General features: G+C 34.0%; 1 protein-coding gene across 1 annotated transcript in view; it reads left to right on the top strand.

The window, feature by feature from the left end:
* TOPAZ1 (testis and ovary specific TOPAZ 1) overlaps positions 1 to 21,566 on the top strand; it is a 76,211-nt gene that overhangs the window by 29,555 nt on the left and 25,090 nt on the right. The window contains 5 exon segments of the mRNA XM_055321667.1: positions 674 to 799; positions 2,853 to 2,916; positions 9,067 to 9,218; positions 9,396 to 9,488; positions 10,800 to 10,915. Of these exon segments, the coding sequence (XP_055177642.1) occupies positions 674 to 799; positions 2,853 to 2,916; positions 9,067 to 9,218; positions 9,396 to 9,488; positions 10,800 to 10,915 (551 nt within the window).

The following is a 21,566-nucleotide window of genomic DNA, read 5'->3' as shown; positions in this document are numbered from 1 at the left end:
ATATTTTGGTTGTATTTCCCTATCATTTTTTTAAGCACTTCTGGCCATTTACAGATTTTGAATGGCAGTTGGTGGTAAAAAGCAGAAAATGAGTAGTGACTCAGAGGATATTCACAAATAATGTTAAGAAGTTGAAAGAAGGCTGGGTGGGTAGGGTGGAGAGTGAATATACAAAACAAAATATAGGATGGATAGTTCCCTGTGATGGAAGAGAAAGCTAATGATTTAATTAAAGCAGTTTATAGAGAAAGTTTGTTGTAAATATTTTTATTCTGTCATTTCTTTGTTACTCAGAAAAGCTGTGGAAAATTTGGATTCTAAATAAATGCATCTGAAATATGCATATTATAATAGAATAGCTTCTTATAAAAGTAAAAGGGGCCAGGTATATGAGAAAGGAGAGGGAATGCATAAACTTTTAAAAACATGTAACGTAAAACAGTAGTAACTGGAATATTTTACGCTGAAGGAAATTGCAAAAATTCGACATCATTTAAAATTTTTGTTTTCATTATTTTAAAAATCTCAATTGTTTGGAGTTTTACTTTATCAAGACAGCAATTTGTCTTGATACTCTTTTGGGTGTATATATTTCTGGTTCCTTCAAATGCTTTCTCACTTGATTATGGTGTTTTATAATTAACATAGAAAGAAAATATATCTAATTTTCTAGGTGTTCCAGAAGCCCCTAGGGTTGATGCTACCCCATAGATATTGCAAATTTCATTTTAATACATTACGTGGCTGTGAACGATCACAATGCAAGTTTGCTCATGTGCCTGAGCAAGGGGATGAAAAGGTAAAATATGTAATGTCTGTGAAGTAGAGATTGTTTTAATAATCATCTGTTACATGTTTAATTCAGATTTTCTTTGACTCCTGCTAGCATAGATGAGCTTTGCCTAGTTTTGTACTTTATATAAATGAAATCATACAATCGGTATTCTTATTTTTAGTTTCTTTTTCAATATTTTTGAGATTCATCTATATCTTTTACTTATAAACATTTCTTTATCATTGCTGTATAATTATTCCAGTGTGCGAGTATATCAAAATTATTTTATTGATAAATATTACTTTTGATTCATTTGGGTGGTTTCTAAACCTGCCTGTCTTTTGGTGGATATGTGTGTGTATGTGTGTGTGTATATATATATAATATATATACACATATATACACACACACTTTCTGATGGGTTATACTTAAAACTGGAATTACTGGTTCATAGGATCTGCATATGTACTTCAGTCGATATTGCCAAGCAGATTTCTGAAGTGGTCTGCCAAATTATACTCTCACCAGCAATGTTGAAGTATTCTGGTTGATTCATAGCCTTACCAGCTCTTGGTATTTATCAGCCTTTTAATTTTAACCATTCTGGTGGGTGGGGAGTGATGCCTTCCCAGATGATGATTGATGAAGCTGAGCATCTTTCAAAATCATTATTAGATGCTTGGATACCCTCTTTTTGGAAATATCTAAGTATTTTGCCTATATTCTATGGGATTGTCTTTTTCTTTCTTTTTTTTTTAAGATTTTATTTATTTATGAGAGACAGAGAGAGAAAGAGAGAGAGAGAGGCAGAGGGAGAAGCAGGCTCCATGCAGGGAGCCCGACATGGGACTCGATCCCAGGACTCTAGGATCAGGCCCTGGGCTGAAGGCGGTGCTAAACTGCTGAGCTACCCAGGCTGCCCGGATTGCCTTTTTCTTATCTGTCTTAAGAATTCTTTATATTTTCTGGGTGTAAGTTCTCTGTTGGATATGTGTATGGCAGGTAACTCTTACTAGTGTACTGGTTGCCTTTTCACCCTCTTTAAAAGTGTCTTTTGGTAAACAGAATTTCTTAATTTTTATATAGCCCAGTTTTGTTGATTTTCTTAACTTTTTTTTTTTTTTGTCCTGTTGAAGAAATATTTGCCAAGATCTTGGGTTTTTTTTTTTTTTTTAAAGGTCCAATGTTTTATCTTTGTATTTAGAATACTAAGCCACCATTAAGGAGGGCACATGATATGGTAAGCACTGGGTGTTACATGCTACTGATGAATTATTGAACTCTACATCTGAAACTAATGTACTATATATTGGCTAACTGAATTTAAATTAAAAAAAAAAAACACTAAGCCACCTGGAATTGATTTTTTGTTTATGATGTGAGGAAAAGGTCAAGATAAATATTTTTTCCTGTGTGGATCCCTAGATGACCCAACACCATTTACTAAAAAAAGACCATTTTTCCCCCCACTGCACTGCAGGGTCACCATGTCACAAACCAGCTGATTCTATATGAGCGTGTCTATTACTAGGCTCTCTATTCTAATCCGTTGGTAAATGGATTTATCCTTGCATGAGTAAAGTTATTTTTTTAAATGACCTAAATAAGATTTTTAAAAAATTTCAGATACTCAAGGATTTCTTCCTTTCCCCAATTGCTTGCTAATCTAGGCTATTTTCTTGACCTTTTCTTTTTCAGAGCATCTCTAGAATAAGGTTTTTGTAGTGAATTCAATACGCATTTCAAATCTGTGAGTTAACCTAACTTCAACTTTTTATGCCATTGCTTTAAGTTTACTTAAAAAAATAGAATAAGGGATCCCTGGGTGGCGCAGCGGTTTGGTGCCTGCCTTTGGCCCAGGGCGCGATCCTGGAGATCCGGGATCGAATCCCACGTCGGGCTCCCGGTGCATGGAGCCTGCTTCTCCCTCTCCCTATGTCTCTGCCTCTCTCTCTCTCAGTGTGTGACTATCATAAATAAATAAAAATTAAAAAAATAGAATAAACAGAAAGATAGGATAGAAATTTGTCTTTTATGAAATATAAAAAGGTAATATTATGTTTTTCATTACTTGTAGGTTTGTATGGATGTGTTTAAGAAATATATAAGTATCAACGAGCTATGTTTGCTACAACGTGCAGGTATGAGACAATGGAATGATTACTATAAATTCATGAATGTGAGTGTTTCAAACAATGTGCTATTGTATTTTATAGTTTGAAAGTAACTTCAGTACTTTAAAGTATGAAAACTGAATGCCTTAGAGTGGCTCTGCTGGTCTTAGAAAGGATTAAAAATAAGTGTGCCATTTTGGTTATTAAAAAAATTAGAATCCACCTAACACTATAGTTCTCTTACATACTAATATTTGCATGATGTATAGGTGTAAGAAAAAATAATACTGTTAATTGGCTTAAAATCTTTCTGAAGGGATGTTTCAGAAACTGAAATCTTTCCTACTTCTTATCCTCTTAACACTTATCTCTTTGAGGCCAGTACACCTTCCATACTGAATTCTGTGTAAGTCCCTAAACAGGCCAGGCTCTGTTATAACATCACAGCCACTGTACCTGCTCTCTATCTGGGATGCCTTTCTTCCATACCTCTTCCCTATAGCAAAGACCTATTTATCTTTCAAATCTTAGTCATAGGAAATAGCAGATTGCTGATGGCTACTTCTGATCACAGAGATGCAAAGAGATGGGCAGCTATTATTATCCTACTTTTTCCCATTGTCTTAAGCCTCTCTTCTTCCTGCTAAAGTGACTTCCAAACAATTTAAAGAGCTAGCACTCTTTTTTTACCTTGTCTTTCATTTTTCTTTTTCCCCATTTCAGAGCCGTCTTAGAGACTAGGATATTCAAAAACAACTGCATGCATATATGGGGGAAACTAAAAAGTGACTGCATGAGAAAGGCTCACTAAAGAAATGATAAGACCTTAAATTTACACTTCAGACTGATCCTCACCACAGAACATACAACAATAAAAAAACAAAAGCAGTAAACAGAAACAATAACAAAACAACAGGCCCTGGGGGAAGGGAGAGAATCTGAGCTCTTGCAGTTACCAGTTATTAGATTAAAATGCCCACTTTCAACAAAAAGTCACAAGGTATACAAAGAAATAGGAAAAAGTACAGCCCACTCAAAGGAAAAAATGTATCAATAGAAACTATCCCTGTAAAAGATCTAATGGCAGATAGTTGAGATAGTGACTTCAAAACAACTGTCTTAAAGATGTTTAACATATTTACAAAGATATAGAGGAAGTAAAGAAAATGATGTATGAACAAAGTGGAAATATTAATAAAGAGAGGTTAAGAAAACTAAAAAAAAAAAAAACTGGAACTGAAAAAGTACAATAACAAGTAAAAAGTTCACTACAAGGATTCAAAGGCAGATTTAAGCAGGCAAAAAATCAGCAAACTTGAAGATAAGACAATAGAAATTACTGAGTTCGGGGGATCCCTGGGTGGCGCAGCGGTTTTGCGCCTGCCTTTGGCCCGGGGCCGGCGTGGAGCCTGCTTCTCTCTCCTCCTGTGTCTCTGCCTCTCTCTCTCTCTCTGTCTATCCTAAATAAATAAATAAATAAATAAATAAATAAATATAATAAATAAATAAATAAATCTTTTTAAAAAAAAATTACTGAGTTCAAAGATGAGAGAGAAGAAAGATTGAAGAAATGTGAACAGCCTAAGGGACCTGTGGGATTCTGTTAAATAGATAAATATATACATTGTGCGAATCCCAGAAGGAGAAGAAAAAGAGGGAGGCAGAAAGAGTATGTAAACAGACTGGCTGAAAACTTCCCAAATTTGATGAAAGTCATGAATATAAATGTCCAAAAAGCTTAACAAACTCCAAGTAAGATGATGAACTCAAAGAGACTCACACCAAAACACATTATAATCAAAGTTTCAAAAGCCAAAGACAGTCTTGAAGGCAGCTGGAGAGAAGCAAATCATCACATCCAAGGGATCCTCAGTAAGATTATAAGCAAATTTCTCATTAGAAACTAGAGGTCAAAAGATAGCCAATATTTTCAACATGCTTCAAAAAATTTTCTGTCGACCAGGAACCCTATATCTAGCAAAACTACCCTTCAAAAATAAAGGAGAAATTAAGACGTTTTCAGATAACTAGAAGCTGGGAGAGTTCATTTCCCGTAGACCTGCCCTGCATGAAATGATCAAGGGAGTCCCGCATGGTGAAATTAAAGAACACATAGTCACTCAAGGTCATGTGGAGAAATAATGGTCTCAATAGAGGTAGTAAATACATGGACAATAGTAAAAGTTAGTAATTATTTAAACAGTAGTTTGTAAGTGCTATTTTGTTTTCTTCTCTATGATTTAAAGAGACTAAAACAGTTAAAGAAAAAAATTATTAGTGTAAAAAGTAGTAGTATTGCAAATTTGATAACTCCAAATCCTCTCTTCTATATAATTTAAGAGCCTCATGCATTTTAAAAAACTGTTAATGTTTGGGACACACAGTATGTAAAAATGTAATTTTGTGACTTAACTGAAAAGGGTAGGGATGGAGTATAAAAAAAAAAGCAGTTTTTGTATGTTACTGAATTTAAGCTGGTATTAGTTCATATTAGAGTGTTACGACTTTAGGATGTTAAATATAATCCTCATGGTAATCACAAAGAAAATAGCTATAGAATAAACACAAAAAGGAATTTAAACATTTAATTGAAAACATCAACTAAACAAAGACAACAGTAATGCAGAAAATAAGGAACAAAAAAGCTATTATAAGTATGCAAATAGGAAACAACAAAATGACAGAAGTCCTTCCTTACTGTATGCTAACTGACAAAATTTAAATTTAAAAAGTTATATTTGTTTATATCATACTATAGTCTGTTAAGTATATAATAATTTTTTAAAAAGTGTATATACCTTAAACTTCATTGCTAAAAAACTCTAGCCATCATCCAAAGCCCTCAGTGAGTCCCAGTCACTGATCACAGATGACTACAACAGATGTAATAATGAAAAAGTTTGAAATATTTCAAGAATTACCAAAATGTGACACAGAGACATACAGTGAGCAGTACTGCTGGGAAAATGGTGCCAGTAGACTTACTTTATTTAGGGTTCCTGCAATCCTTTAATTTGTAAAAGATGCAAAATCTGCAAAGTGCAATAAAATGAAGTACAATAAAACAAGGTAGGCCTGTACCAAGGTAGGTCTTTCATAAAAGTGAAGTGGGTGGTATAAAGCATACTCTAGAAAGTGAGGGAAACCTGTATATGAAAACCTATTGCAGAAAGCATACTCAGTGGTGAAAGACCAAAACTCTTCCCCTTAAGATCAGAAACAAAGGCAAGGATACCCATTTTCATCATTTCTGTTCAAACTAAAACCGGAAGATTTATGATCCAGAATGATCAGACGAGGCAAAGAAATAAAATGCATCCATTTCAGAAAAGAAGAAGTAAAATTAACTCTGCACATTATCAACAATAGCCAAATTATGGAAAGAGCCCAAGATAAAGAAGATGTGTGTATACACATACATATATATAACAGAATATTTGTTTTTAAGATTTTACTTACTTATTCATGAGAGACATAGGCAGAGGGAGAAGCAGGCTCCATGCAGGGAGCCCGACATGGGACTTGATCCCGGGTCTCCAGGATCACACCCTGAGCTGAAGGTAGCACTAAACTGCTGAGCCACCCAGGCTGCCCTATATAACAGAATATTATGCAGCCATCAAAAAGAATGAAATCTTGCCATTTGCAACAACATGGATGGAGCTAGAGTGTATTGTACTAAGTGAAATAAGTCAGTCAGAGAAATATAAATACCATATGATTTCACTCATTTGTGGAATTTAAGAAAACATGACCATAGGGGAAGGGAGGAAAAAAAAGAGGGAAGCAAATAATTAGATACTCTTAACTACAGAGAATAAACTGAGGGTTGATGAAGGAGAGATGGGTGGGGGGATGGGCTAAATGGGTGATGGGTATAAGGAGGGCACTTGTGATGAACACTGGCTGTACTATGTAAGTGATAAATCACTAAATTTTACACCTGAAACCAATTTTACCATGTTAACTAACTAGAATTTAAATAAAAACTTGAAATAAAAAAATTACCTGTTTGCAAATAATATGATCTTACATGTAGAAACTCTAAAGATTCCACCAAAAAACCCGTTAGAACTAAAATATAAATTCAGCAAAGTAGCAGTATATGGATTGAACATGCAAAAATCACTTGCATTTCTATACACTCAGAAAACAATCTGAAAAAAAATAAAAGCATTTCAATTTATAGTAGTACCAAAAATAATAAAATATTTAGGAATTAACTAAGGAAATGAAAGGTATGTCATTGCTGAAAGAAATTAGAAACTAGTAGAAACAAATCTCATGTTCACGGATTGGAAGACTTCATACTATTTTTTTTTTTAAGAATTTATTTATACATGAGAGACACAGAAAGAGGCAGAGACACAGGCAGAGGGAGAAGCAGGCTCCATGCAGGGATCCTGACATGGGACTCAATCCCAGGTCTCCAGGATCACATCCTCCTGAAGGCGGCGCTAAACCCCTGAGCCACCCAGGCTGTCCATGACTTCATATTGTTAAAATGTCCGTACTATATAAGTGATCTCCTGGAAATTCAGTGCAATCCCTATCAAAATACCAATGACTTTTTTTTCCAGAATTAGAAAAACTAAAAATTCATATTTTATTGCAAGGAACCCCAAAATTATTATAAAAAACAATCTTGAAAATAAAACTGGAGGAATCATACTTCCTGACTTGAAAACTTCCTACAAAGCTAGAGTAATAAACAAAACTGCAGTATCGGCATAAAGACAGACATATAAACCAATGGAATAGAATAGAGAGCCCAGACAAAACCCCTCATATATTTGATCAAATGATTCTAGGCAGTGGTTCCAAGACAACTCAATGGGGAAAAGGATAGTTTCTTCGACAAGTGGTGCTGGGAATACTGGATAGCTACATGCTAAAGAATAAAATTAAACCCTTACCTGACACTCTATACAAAAACCAATTCAAAATGGATCAAAGATCCTAATATAAGACCTACAACAATAAACCCCTTAAAAGAAGTCATAAGGACAGAAGCTTAACAACACTGGTTTGGCAGTAATTTCTCAGATATGACACCAGAAACACAGACAACAAAAGAAAAAGACAAATTGGACTTCATGAAAATTTAAAAATTTTGTCCATTAAAAGACAGTATCAAAAGACAGCAACCGACAGAATGGGAAAAAATATTTGCAAATCATATATCTAACAATGGATTAACATCCAAAATATATAGAGAATTCCTAAAAACTCCAGCAAAAAAGCAAGCTGATTCGGAAATAGGCAGGGGTGCCTGGGTGGCTCAGTCAGTTAAGCCTCTGCATTTAGCTCAGATCATGAATCTGGAGTCCTGGGATTGAGCCCCATGTCAGGCTCCCTGCTCAGCGAGGAGTCTGCTTCCTCTCTCTGCTCCTATCCCTCCGCTTCTCCCCCTGCTCATGCTTACATGTCCTCTCTCTGACTCTCTCAAATAAAATCTTTTAAAAAGCAGCACCAAGTAATCCAGATGGTAATAAGTATTTTGGGCAGAAATAACTACACTAAAATAAAACCCAAGGTAATTTTTATTAAGGCAGTTTCAGCTAGGGTATAGAGATTCTGACCTGTAAAAGTTTGCAATGGGGAAAAAATGAGTGATCCCTTAAAATAATTTTACCAAAATAATGGGAAAAAATTAGAAATGGTTTAAGTGTTGTTATAGAAAGTAAATTAAGTTGGATTAACATTAAGAAATTACTTTCTGAGGGGAAATTAGTGTACTTTTTAGTAGAATGTTCATAATCATAACTGGAATAAAAAATATCTCTAGGGTCAACATGTTGGTGGGGTTAAAAACAAGAAGGGGTATGTATACAAATAGTCTGTATCCATCCCCAAATTATACAGTTTCTCATACATGACCAAGCCTGGCCTGAAGAATCCCTGAGAGTGTGGCTCCCTCAGAGTTCCAAGGATACCATGTTGTATGAGGCAACTAACCTATTTCTTGTGGTTAGCACATAAGTTAGCTCCCACTGACTTCAAATGTTACTGTCATTAACTTTAATTTACTTTCATCAAATATTGCTGATACAGAAGTGTACCTTTCAAGAAGATGAATTTACACTGCTTGATCTTTAAATATAGAAAATTTGTCTAATTTAGGAAAGATAAATATCTTGATATCAGCAAATGATTTTTATATTTTTTTATTTTTAGTCAACACATTTATGGATTACTACAGAAAGTTTCCGCCAGGTATACACTTTGATTTGCAAGTGCTAAATGACCTTCTAAATTCTTTACTCAAACATTGTTTATTGAAAGAAGTATTTCAGGTAGTGAACCTCAGCATAATGGTTAAAATGCTGGTAAGTAACCTGAAAATCTATGCTTTTTAGTATTGTAAGTGAATTTGTTATATTTCTTGTTTGTATAATTTATCGATTAAATCTTTGGGTTTATTGAATAATTCCTAGAGAACGCTTTTATTTTCAGCATAAATGAAAGAAGACATGAAAATGAGTATAATTTTTTGTTTTATCCAGCCTGCTTTGAAAATATTGCTAAAAATATTTGAACATGTGGCAACTATGAAATTAAGGAATGCTGTACCTGCTTTAATAGATATATTTTGCAAGGTATGCTTTATCACTTTTATTCTCTGATACTGAATAACCAAGAAAATAATTCTTTCCACTTACACTCTTAAACTGCCTTTTACTCACATTCTTGATGCCAAAGAATTCTGTTTTCAGAAATGTTCTTTTTCTCTTGAAAGAGGATTTATAAACAGACTCCAGTGACTGATGTGCCTTCCCCTTAAATACGTAAATCGTTCTAAGCACTCCAGGTGACTTCTTTCTGATTTGTAAAGTCATCTCTGCACCTTAAAGATGATTAAAGAAAACTCTTTATCAAAAAGATATGAGGTCATTCATAACAAAAATCAATACACAGATCAATATATACATAGAAAATCCTGACCCAAAGTAAGAAAAACAAAGAAACACGGAGGTTAGGAATTAATTTTATAGTTGGCACCAAAAAAAAAAAAAAAAAAAAAAAAAAGCAAAAGAATTTTATGGCTTTCTAAAATTATATTAAAATATGTACTTTTGGCTGCTTACTGGTATTTAGCACTGCCCAGCCATCCATTTCAGAACAGGCTAATAACAAGAACCACCCCTCTCGCCCACCTTTTCTATAAGGAGCAGCATTGCAACCACTCTAGCAGAATATACATGTATATTGGTGAATACTCTAGATCCACATTACAAAACTTGACAGAATTATCTGCCTGGAAATTTTTTAAGCTAGAAATTACTTATCACCACTAGTAGTTTTAGAAAATCTCAGTTTGTTATGTCTCAGGAAGTTTACAATCTGGGATAACTTACAAAAACAAGTGCTAGGCTAAAGACTAAATGAGTACCAAACAGGAGGTATGGATGATAAATTCATTGAGATAACTTGGAAAACAAAGAATATTCAAGTTTTGAATTCAAACATTGTTTTCATTTTCACTTTAAATTCTTAAGGTATCTAACTGTGGTTTTCAGATATTGGAAGAAAATATACTTCAGGGGTTTTTTTGTTGTTTTTTTGTTTTTTTTACTTGAAGTTTTTTTTTTTTTTAAGATTTTATTTATTTATTGATGAGAGAGAGAGAGAGAGAGAGGCAGAGACACAGGCAGAAGGAGAAGCAGGCTCCATGCAGGGAGCCCCATGTGGGACTTGATCCCGGGTCTCCAGGATCATGCCCTGGGCTGAAGGTGGCGCTAAACCGCGGAGCCACCCAGGCTTCCCTACTTCAAGTTTTTTAAGTGAATTTTAATTCTGCTTGTTTTAGTTTTTCCACCAATCCCCTAATTGTTACATACTGGTTTTCAACTCTTCCATATTTGTATAAGAATAAATACCTTTTTTTTTTTTTTTTTGGTCTTCTACAGTTTGTTGAAGCTGGGATGGTGTTTGACCCAGAGCACTTTAACTATATAGTCAAGCTCTTATACCAACTACAGGCTTCCCAACAAGAAATAACTGCAGTTCTGGAGATGAAATCCAGGTAAGAAAAGTGATTATAACTAAAGTTAAACTTAACATACACATTTTTTGTGATATATATATATTTTTTACAGACTTGGAAAGGGTGAAAGCAAAGCACTTATTTATCACTGTTTGTATTCCAAACATCGAGCTAGTGACCCACCATAAGCCTTTCTTTCATCTCTTGGCTATGTCCTAGTCACATTGTCATTAGTCAGGCTGCTTCTAGACAGCCTTCCTGGCCAGCCTCACCAAATCTTTCCAGTACTTGATCCACCTCAGTGTTTGGCACATCAGCTGTAAAAAGAACCTCTTATCCTGTTTCAGAACTTAATGCACCTTCTTTTATGTGTCTAAAGTACCTCAATTCTTTTTTTTTTCTTTCACTTCTTTTCATGTTAGCTATGTAAAATACTTTAATTCCTCTTTTTCATTCTTTTTTCTCACTTGTTCACTTTCTCTCTTATGGGCTTCCCAATTGATTTATTTGGAAACCTATAATATTATGAGTAGTACCATAATATACCTGTATTAACGAAAAGGAAAGCCACAACTTTTACAAAAACTGTAATTAGGGATGCCTGGATGGCTCACCGGTTGAGCATCTGCCTTTTGCTCAGGGCATAATCCCAGGGTCCAGAATCGAGTCCCACATCGGGCTCCTTATAGGGAGTCTGCTTCTTCCTCTGAGTCTCTGCCTCTCTCTCTGTGTCTCATGAATAAATAAATAAAATCACTTCTCATTATCCTCTAATACAGGGTTTTTCAGACTTTCTTGGTTCATAGTGTCCATAGGCCAAAAAAAGTACATTAACAGTCATATATATTAAGTAGTTAGATCCAAACAAGTTAATAGTAGTAATTTGATGGTATCTGACAGAAGATGCTTTGAAAATTTAAAGTAACCTATGGGGCTCCTGTGAATTTTCTGTAGTGCCCTGGATGTCATTGTACACAGTTAAGAAATAGCAGTGATTCCACTAAGTGATACTACTTCTCTTGAAGCACCAGCATTGAAGATACGTTTAACTTTTTCAAGTTCTGAGTTTTTTTATTTCTTTAACTAATGATTAATATTTCTGTTTATAAAAATTATAATACTATTTTAGGTTAAATAGATTATTGGGACTACCTAGGAAATAAGTTTTTGTGAGAAAAATGCTGTTTGTCTAGCACAGAGTTCTGGGATATAATCTATTTATAATGACTAGAGTACATCAATATTTTCTTCCAAATATTAAGTCATTCTTCTCCTGATCCATCCGCTAACAAGTTGGCATTTCGGACAGTGGCAGCTATGATAGCTCAAATGGCTAGCAGATGTTCATCTCCTGTGAGATTGAATAGCATCTGGCACCTCTAGGTGCTAGAGGAGCAGTACTACCCTTGTTTCCAGGACAGCTACACAGCTTCACCTTTCAGGCAGTGATCTCTTGGTATAGAAAAAGGATCTCTTGGTACAAGAAGACTCCAGAACAAACCAGCCTTAGTTTTCAAATTTTCAACAATCACACATACATGTTTATAGTTTATTTTATAACCCCTAATTTTGATAATTGTATCCTTATACACTCCGCTCCTTCCTGTGCTCCCACTTCAAAAGAATTATCTAGTATTTTTAAGAGGAATTAACGTTGGTGGCCTATTTGATGAAAGACAAAGTAGGATGATAACTGTGGATAGTAAGGGGTATGGGTTGTGGTTAGGGATGTAGACCTGGCCTCAATGCAGAAGGAAAAAATTTAGTATTTATCATTTTATGTTTGAATTTTCCTGACACCCTTTGAAATAATTACCCTTTTCTGGGCTAGGGAAATGAATTTTTTTGAACACTCATACTTGATTTTGATTATAGTTTTAAATTAGGTAGTTTATAGTTCATTGGAAAGCTTTCACATTCACACAAAGAATTCCAACATATTCAGGATATCAGTGAGAATTTAGATGTGTCTGTAATTTAGGACATTTAACATACACTTAATGACTTTACAATTGTTTTATTTTGAAATAATTAGATTTACAGAAATGTTGCAAAAATTAGTATAGAGACTTCCCATGCACCCTTTATCTAGCTTCCTTTTATGTTAACATCCTACATAGTAATAGTGCAATTATCAAAACCAAGAAATCAGCAGTCATAAAATCCAATTAACTACAATCTTAGAGCATCCTAGCAGGAGGTACATGGTGCCAACATATCTTATTGATTAACTTAACCTTGGTAACCTTAACCATATTCCTTTATTAAAAATGTTATCCGCTATGCTAGGTTTCTACACTGTAGTTACTGTTTATCCCTTTGTAATTAATATTTTGGGCAAGAGACCTTAACATACTTCACCCTGTTTCTCCTCAAGCCTTCATATGTTAATTATAGTATTCATCAGGGAATCTTTCTGCAAGTTACTACTATGGTATTTGCTCAATGGTGATTTTACATTTTCCCTATTTCTTCTACATATATTAATTGGAATTTTGAGTAAAGAAGAACTTTCTCTTCTCCATTTATTTATCCATTTATTTCAGTATGAACTCATGAGTATTTATTTTATCTTACAGTTTATATATAATTTAATACTATTATTATTAATTTTTTTGCTCAAATTCTTCCAGATTTGTCCCTTGGGAGGTCCTTCAAGGTGGTTCGTATAGCCTTTGATCATATTCTGTTCATTTTCCCCTCCATTTTCTTATTTTTTGAAGCCACAGAGTTGTTTTAAGTTTCATCTTCTGTTTACCCTGCCCAAGCACTGGCAACAACCAAGGAGTTTCTCCAAGGAGTTCCAGTTCCTTTTATTGGAGAGTGGTATTTGAAAACCAAGATCTGAATGAGCTTATTGCTGCAGGAGTGTCATTACAGCTAGATCCTCTCAGTGTACAGGGCTAGGAAATATATTCATTATATATGTATATAAAAATATATAAACAAAACATACATATAGAAAATATATGCACATATATATGCACACAAAACACACCTACACAGAAGATATTTTTCTATTTGTATGTATATTAAAAAACATGAGTTCATACTGACTGCTTAATTCTAATCCAGCACCACATACTCATTTTAGCTTTCCATTTTCTTATATATAAATTCTTTTTCTGACAGCGAGAAATGTGACTTTCATTGTCTACAATGTGTTTACTCATTTATCAATCCTTCTATCCAAAAGTGGTGTCAGAACTGCTAATCCATACCCCTGTGAAAAAAAATTTAGAATGTAGTATTAATATAAAGTTATTTTTTTCTTTAGCCTTACAGTTTTCAGCCAAAATATTATTTCCTGTTTCTTAGGTTAGTTCTTTTCCCCACTCCTGTTGAGTGTGGATATTTATTTGTAGAAAATTGAGGTTTATTCGCTACTTGTTTGCATTATATTTTTGAGTTCTTCCAAATCCTACTTTTAAATATTTATTTAGGGAGGTATATGAAACATTACTGTTTATTCTAAGAGTCAGAGCAATATTAAAACGTATGCAATGAGAAGTGTTGTCCCCCTTATCCCTACCATCTCATTTCCATTTCCTCCTCTTTTACCTCTTTTCCACCTACTAGAGGTAGCTAGTGTTTTAGTTTCTGGTTTATCCCTTTTATAATGAGCAGATATATACATATTTTGTTATATCTACTTCTTTCTTACAAGGATATCATACGATAAATATTCTTTTCAACTTTTCTTTTTTCATTTAAAACAGTATATCCTGGAAGTCAATTTGAATTAGTTCATGAAGAAGTTTGTCATTCTTTTTTATAACTGCGTGGATATACTATAAGTTTTTCAGTCAATGTATAGGTATTTAATTTTTCCCCAATATTTGGCAGTAAAAATAATGCTTCAGTGAATAACCTTGGATATATGTATTTTTTTACATTGTTGGAGGTATATTTTTAGGGTACATTTCTAGAATTGGGAATTAGGGTCAGTGCACTAGAGCAACCACTAAACAATTATACAAAGTACTCAAAAACCTGTAGATAACCAAAATAAAATTCTAAAAATATTAAAACTAATCCCAAAGGAAGATAAGGGGAAACAGAAAACAGATAATAATAAAATGGCAGACTTGAGCTCTAGCATATCAATAATTACTTTAGATATTCCAATTACGGTAATTAAAGGATGGTGTTTGGCAGAGTAGATATAAAAGCATGACCCAACTATATGCTATCTATAAGAAATTCACTTTCATTAGTAAGATATAGGTAGGTTGAAAGTCAAAGGATGGAAAACAATATACCATGCAAAGGTTAATTTAATTTTATTAAAAAAAACTTTTTTTTTAGATTTTATTTATTTATATATTCATGAGAGACACAGAAAGAGAAAGAGAGGCAGAGACACAGGCAGAGGGAGAAGCAGGCTCTATGCAGGGAGCGCGATGCGGAACTCGATCCCGGGTCTCCAGGATCAGGCCCTGGGCTGAAAGCAGGCGCTAAACCGCTGAGCCACCGGGCTGCCCCGCAAAGGTTAATTTTAAAAACAATGTGAATGGCTATATTAATGGCAGATAAGATACACATCAGAGCAAAGAAAACTGCAAAGGGGAACACTATATAATGATAAAACAGTCAATACACCAGAGACTTAACAATCTTAAATGTGTATGCAGCAGGCAATAGAGCTTCAAAATACATGACACAAAAGTGACAGAACTGAATGGATAAAATTGACAAATCTATAACTTTCATTAGAAACTTTATAAAATCAAATTACCAAAGAAGATAGCAAGAAAGAAATAAAGGAACTACAAAATAGCTGGAAAACAATTTAACAAAATACCAATACTGAGTCCTTGCATATCAATTATTACTTTAATTTGACTATATTAAGTTATCCAATTAAAAGAATATCTAAATGGATTAAAAAATAAGATTCAGCTATATATTGCCTTCAAGAGACTTCCTTCAGCTTTAAAAAGAAGGGATGAAAAGAGCTATTCCATGCAAATGGAAGCCAAAAGACGGCAGGCTATACTTTTATCAGAAAAACTACACTTTTAAGTAACAAGAGACAAGGTCATTATATAATGAAAAAGAAGTCAGTTCATAAAGAGGATGTGTGTGTGTGTACCCAATATCAGAGCAGCCAAATATATATAGGAAATATTAACAGATCTAATGGGATAGATAGACACCAGTGTAATAAAAGTAGGAGATGTGAATACCCACCTTCAACAATGGGGATATCATCCAGCAGAAAATCGGTAAAGAAACATGTGACTTGAACTACACTTTAGACTAAATGTATGTAACACATATATACAAAACAATCCAACAGCAGCAGAGTACACTTCTCTTGAGCACATTCTGACCATTCTCAGGATAGATCATTGTTAATTCACAAAACAAGTAATAAAATATAAGAACACTGAATCAGGCATCTTTTCTAATCAGTATGATACTAGAAATCCTCAATAACATGAGGAAAACTGGAAAATCCACAAATATGTGGAAATTAAACAGCATACTCCTGAACACCCAGTAAGTCAAAGAAAAAATCAAAAGAGAAGTAAAAAAAAATCTTGGACAAATGAAAATGGAACCACAACATACCAAAATCTTTGGGATACAGCAAAAGCAGTTCTAAGGGGACATTCATAATGATAAATGCCTACATTAAGAAGAAAGGATGTTCTCAAACTTAACTATATGTATACCTCAAAGAACTAGAAAAAGAACAAACTAAGGCCAAGGTTAATGGAAGGAAATAAAGGTCAGAACAGAAATAAGTAGAGACTAGAAAAATAACAGAAAAGGACAAACTGACAAACAGAAGTCAAACTGACTTTTTGGTTTTCAAAAATATAAAACTGACAAGCCTTTTAGCTACCCTAAGGAAAAAAGACAACTAACATAAATCAGAAATGTAAGAGGAGACATTACAACTGATAGCACAGAAATACAAAGGCTATTAACAGACTACCATGAACAATTACACACTGATGGGACAACCTAGATGAATAAATTCCTAGAAACATACAACTTACCAAGTTTCAATCATGAAGAAATGGAAAAAGTAAGATTTTGAGTAAGGAGATTAAATCAGTAAAACAAACCAAAACAAACAAAAAAACAACTCTCCATAAAGAAAATCCCAGGGCTAGATAGTGTCACTGATGAATTTTACCAAACAGTTAAGGAAGAATTAATACCAATCCTTCTCAAAGCCTTCCAAAAAAAAATGAAGATGAAGGGACACTTCCAGACTCATTTACAAGTCAAGCATTACTCTGATACCAAAGTCAGACAAGTATATTACAAATACTGAAAATCACAAGACCATATTCTTCATGAACATAGATACAAAAATCATCAACAAAATATTAGCAAAGCAAATTCAACTGCACATGATACACCAGGATAAAGTGGCATTTATCCCTGGGATACGATAATAGTTCAACATGTGTGTATCAATATGATAATACTACATTAACAGAATGAAGGATAGATATCAGATGATTCAATAGATGCAGATGACAAATTTTAACATATTTTTGTGATAAAAACTCTCAACACATTAGGTATAGAAAGAATGTACCTCACTATATCAGTGCCCATATATGACAAGCCCACAGCTAACATCATACTCAATGGTAAAAAAGCTGAAATCTTTTCCTCTAAGGTCAGGAACAAGGAAATGATGCTTACTGTCACTGCTTTTATTTAGCATAGTGCTGGAAGTCCTCGCCAGAGTGATTAGGCAAGAAAAAGAAATAAAAGACTTTAAAATTATAAATAGTTAAAATAGTCTGTTTGCAGATAACATGATCCAACATACAGAAAACCTTAAAGACTCCACCAAAACCTGTTAGAACTAATAAATGAAGTAAAGTTGCAGGATACAGTATTGACATACAAAAATCAGTTGCATCTTAAAAAAGCATTTGGCAAAAAAAAAAAAAATTGGCAAAGTACAACATACATTCATGATAAAAACTCTCAACAAAATAGGGCTAGAGGGAATGTACCTCAACATAAAAGCTGTATACAAAAACCCCACACCTAATGTTATCCTCAGTGAGGAAGAACAGAGCTTTTCCTCTACTGCCAGGAATAAGACAGGATGTCCACTCTCATCATCGTTATTTACCATAGTACTGGAAGTCCTAGCCACAGCAATCAGAATAGAAAAAGAAATGAAAGGCATTCAAATTGGCAAGGAAGAAGTCAAGTGATAGTGTGTGTAGAAAACCCAAAAGACTCTAACAAAAAACTGCTAGAACTGATAATAAATTCAGCAAAGTCACAGGTTACAAAATCAATGTACAGTAATCTGTCATGTTTCTTTTTTTTTAATTTTTATTTTATTTATTTATGATAGGCACACAGTGAGAGAGAGAGAGAGGCAGAGACATAGGCAGAGGGAGAAGCAGGCTCCATGCACCGGGAGCCTGATGTGGGATTCGATCCTGGGTCTCCAGGATCGCGCCCTGGGCCAAAGGCAGGCGCCAAACTGCTGCGCCACCCAGGGATCCCTCTGTCATGTTTCTATACATCAATAATGAAGCAGCAGAAAGAGAAATCAAGGAATAGATCCCATTTATAATTGCAACAAAAACCATAAGATAGCTAGAAATAAACCTAAACAAAGAGGTGAAAGACCTATACTCTATAAAAACACTGATGAAAGAAATTGAAGAAATGAAATGAAATTCCACAAGAAATGAAAAGACATTCCATGCTCAGAGATTGGAAGAACCAATACTGTTAAAATGTCTATACTACCCAAAGCAATCTACATGTTTAATGATCCCTATCAAAATGCCAACAGCAGGGGATCCCTGGGTGATTCAGCCCTTTAGCCCCTGCCTTCAGCCCAGGGCTTGATCCTGGAGACCCGGGATCGAGTCCCACGTTAGGCTGGGACATAGAGACAGAGAGAGAGGCAGAGACACAGGCAGAGGGAGAACAGGCTCCATGCAGGGAGCCTGATGCAGAACTTGATCCCAGGACCCCAGGATCACGCCCTAGGCTGAAGGCGGCACTAAACCGCTGAGCCACCTGGGCTGCATGGCTCCATTTATATAACATTCTCAAAATGACAAAGTTACAGATATGAAGAACTGATTAATGGTCGACAGAATATCCTGGGAACAGGGCTTGGGAGATAAATATAAATGGATAGCATGAGGAAATTTCTTTGTGGCGATGGAACAGTTCTGTATCTGTATTGTGCTGATGGTTACATGAATCTATACATGGGATAAAATTGCATAGAACTATGCACACACAGATGAATGCATGTAGAAAGTGGTGAAAAGTGAATAACGTCTATAGTCTAATTAGCAGTATTGTAACAATGTCAGTTTCCTAGTTTTTATGTTCTACAATTATATAAGAAATCATCATTGGAAGAAGCTGGACAAAGGGTACCAGGACTGTGTACTATTTTGAAAATTCCTGTGAGTCTATAATTATTTCAAAATAAGTTTTTAAAGGTAAGTACATAGATACTGCCAAATTTCCCTCCAGAAGGGCTGTACCAATTTGTGTATACAGTATGTATGTATATATATGTGATGTTTGTATATATGGTATATGTGTCTATGTGTATATGAATTCTGGTATATGTGCATATGTAAACATATAAATACATGCACATATAAAAAACAGACTATTCAGCAAAGCTTTGCTAACAGTGTATTGTCATTTTTTATCTTTTCTAATCTGTTAAGTAACAAATGCTGTTTCAAAGTGTTGTTTGAATTTACATTTCTTTTATTATAAATGAGTTTGAACATTTTCTTTTAATATACTTGAGGGCCATTTTTATACTTTGTGTTGTGAATTGTCTTTTCCCATTTTTGTTAGACTCTAGTTCTTTGTTCCTTAAATGTCAGGAGTTCTTAATATATTGTACTAGACCTTGGTGCTATATAATTACAAATATTTTTTTCCAGTTTGTCAGTTGTCTTTTGGTGCTTTTTGCCATGAAAAATTTTTTATTTTTATTCAACCTAAATTATCAGTGTTTTTTAATTGCCTCAGTTTTGATTCATAGTTATTTTTTATTGCATCTGAATTTTGAGTCATAATTTCCTTGCATCAAAGTTTTGGAGGAATTCACTCATGTTTTCTTCTATTGTATGGTTTCATTTTTATATTTAGGTTTCTAATCTATTTGGAGTTTATTCTTATGTGTGGTGTAAGATAGAGACCTAATTTTTTTTCCCAAGAGTTTTCCAGTTTCCCCAGCACTATTTATTTAATTTGAGTGATTTGAAATGCTACCTTAATCACATACTAAATTTCATTTGTGCTTGGGTCTGTGTCTGGACTTTGTATTCTATTCCACTGAACTATTTGTTTATTCCTGCACCAGTTCTACAGTTTTTTAATTATAGAGGCTTTAAAGTATGCATTAACATTTTGTAGAGATAATCTTTTTTTTTTAAGATTTTATTTATTTATTCATGATAGAGAGAGGCAGAGACACAGGCAGAGGGAGAAGCAGGCTCCATGCAGGGAGCCTGACGTGGCTCGATCCCGGGACTCCAGGATCACGCCCTGGGCCAAAGGCAGGTGCTAAACCGCTGAGCCACCCAGGGATCCCCTTGTAGAGATAATCTCCTGGAAAATTTTTCTTTTCAATGTCTTTCTTGTTCTTATTGCATATATGTTTTTACTACATGAACGTCAGTATCAACTTCCTAACCCCATGTAGTAGCTTGTTGGTATGTTTATAGGAATTATGTTAAATCTATGAATTAACTTAGCGAGAACTAACAACTTTATAACATTGAGTTCAGTTAAAGAATATGAAATGTTTTCTGTTGTTCAAACTTACATGTTTTTCAGGAATATTTAGGGTTTCTCCCAATAAGTATTTAATCTTTGTTGCTATTGAATGTGAGTTTTTCTGTATCATCATATACTGAATTTCTTTATTTTTTGTATACATAAAGGGCATTTTTTTTGTTTGTAAATTTTCTAGAAATTTGAAGTCTTTAATGTTTGAGTTAGTTTTGTCTTTGAATCTGTGAGCATTTCCAGGTATACTATCATATCATATATGTGAACAGGGTTTTACTTCTTCTTTATCATTGTTATGCCTGTAAGTAATTTGTTTTATCTAATTGCTTTGGCTCATACCTCTAGTACAGTACTGAATAATAATGGATATAGTGGGCGTCCTTTCATTGTTCCTGATCTTAGTGGAAATCTCTCTAGAATTTCTCATTAAATATAGTCATAGGTTTAGGACTACAGTGTATATATTTAATTGCTTTAAGAAAGTATCTCTCAATTCTTATAGTTGTAGGTGAATTGACGTTGAATTTTATCACTTTTTTAATATCTATGAGAATAATCATGATTTTTTTCTCTTAGATTTATTAATTATGGTATATGATACTGATGGATTTTTTTTTAATATTGTAGTTACCTTACATTTGTGAAGTAAATGCCACTGTGTCATTTTAAGGTGATTTTGTATTGTCAATGTTTTTTTTAATTTTGAGGTAAAATACATATAAAATTTACCATCTTAACCATTTTTAAGTGTAGAGTCAGTGGTATTAAATACATTCACATCACAACTGTTATCCCCATAACTCTTTTCAATTTGAAAACTGATTTGCTTGTTAATATTTTCTTTAGCTTTTTGCATCATCATTATAAGTAATATTGTTCTATGCTTTTCCTTCTTTGTTCTGCCTTTATCTAG

Source organism: Nyctereutes procyonoides, unplaced genomic scaffold (genome assembly GCF_905146905.1).
Source record: "Nyctereutes procyonoides isolate TBG_1078 unplaced genomic scaffold, NYPRO_anot_genome, whole genome shotgun sequence".
In the NCBI taxonomy this organism is placed as follows: domain Eukaryota; kingdom Metazoa; phylum Chordata; class Mammalia; order Carnivora; family Canidae; genus Nyctereutes; species Nyctereutes procyonoides.
The sequence above is the reverse complement of the archived record's forward strand: the minus strand, read 5'-3'. Positions and strand labels throughout refer to the sequence as shown.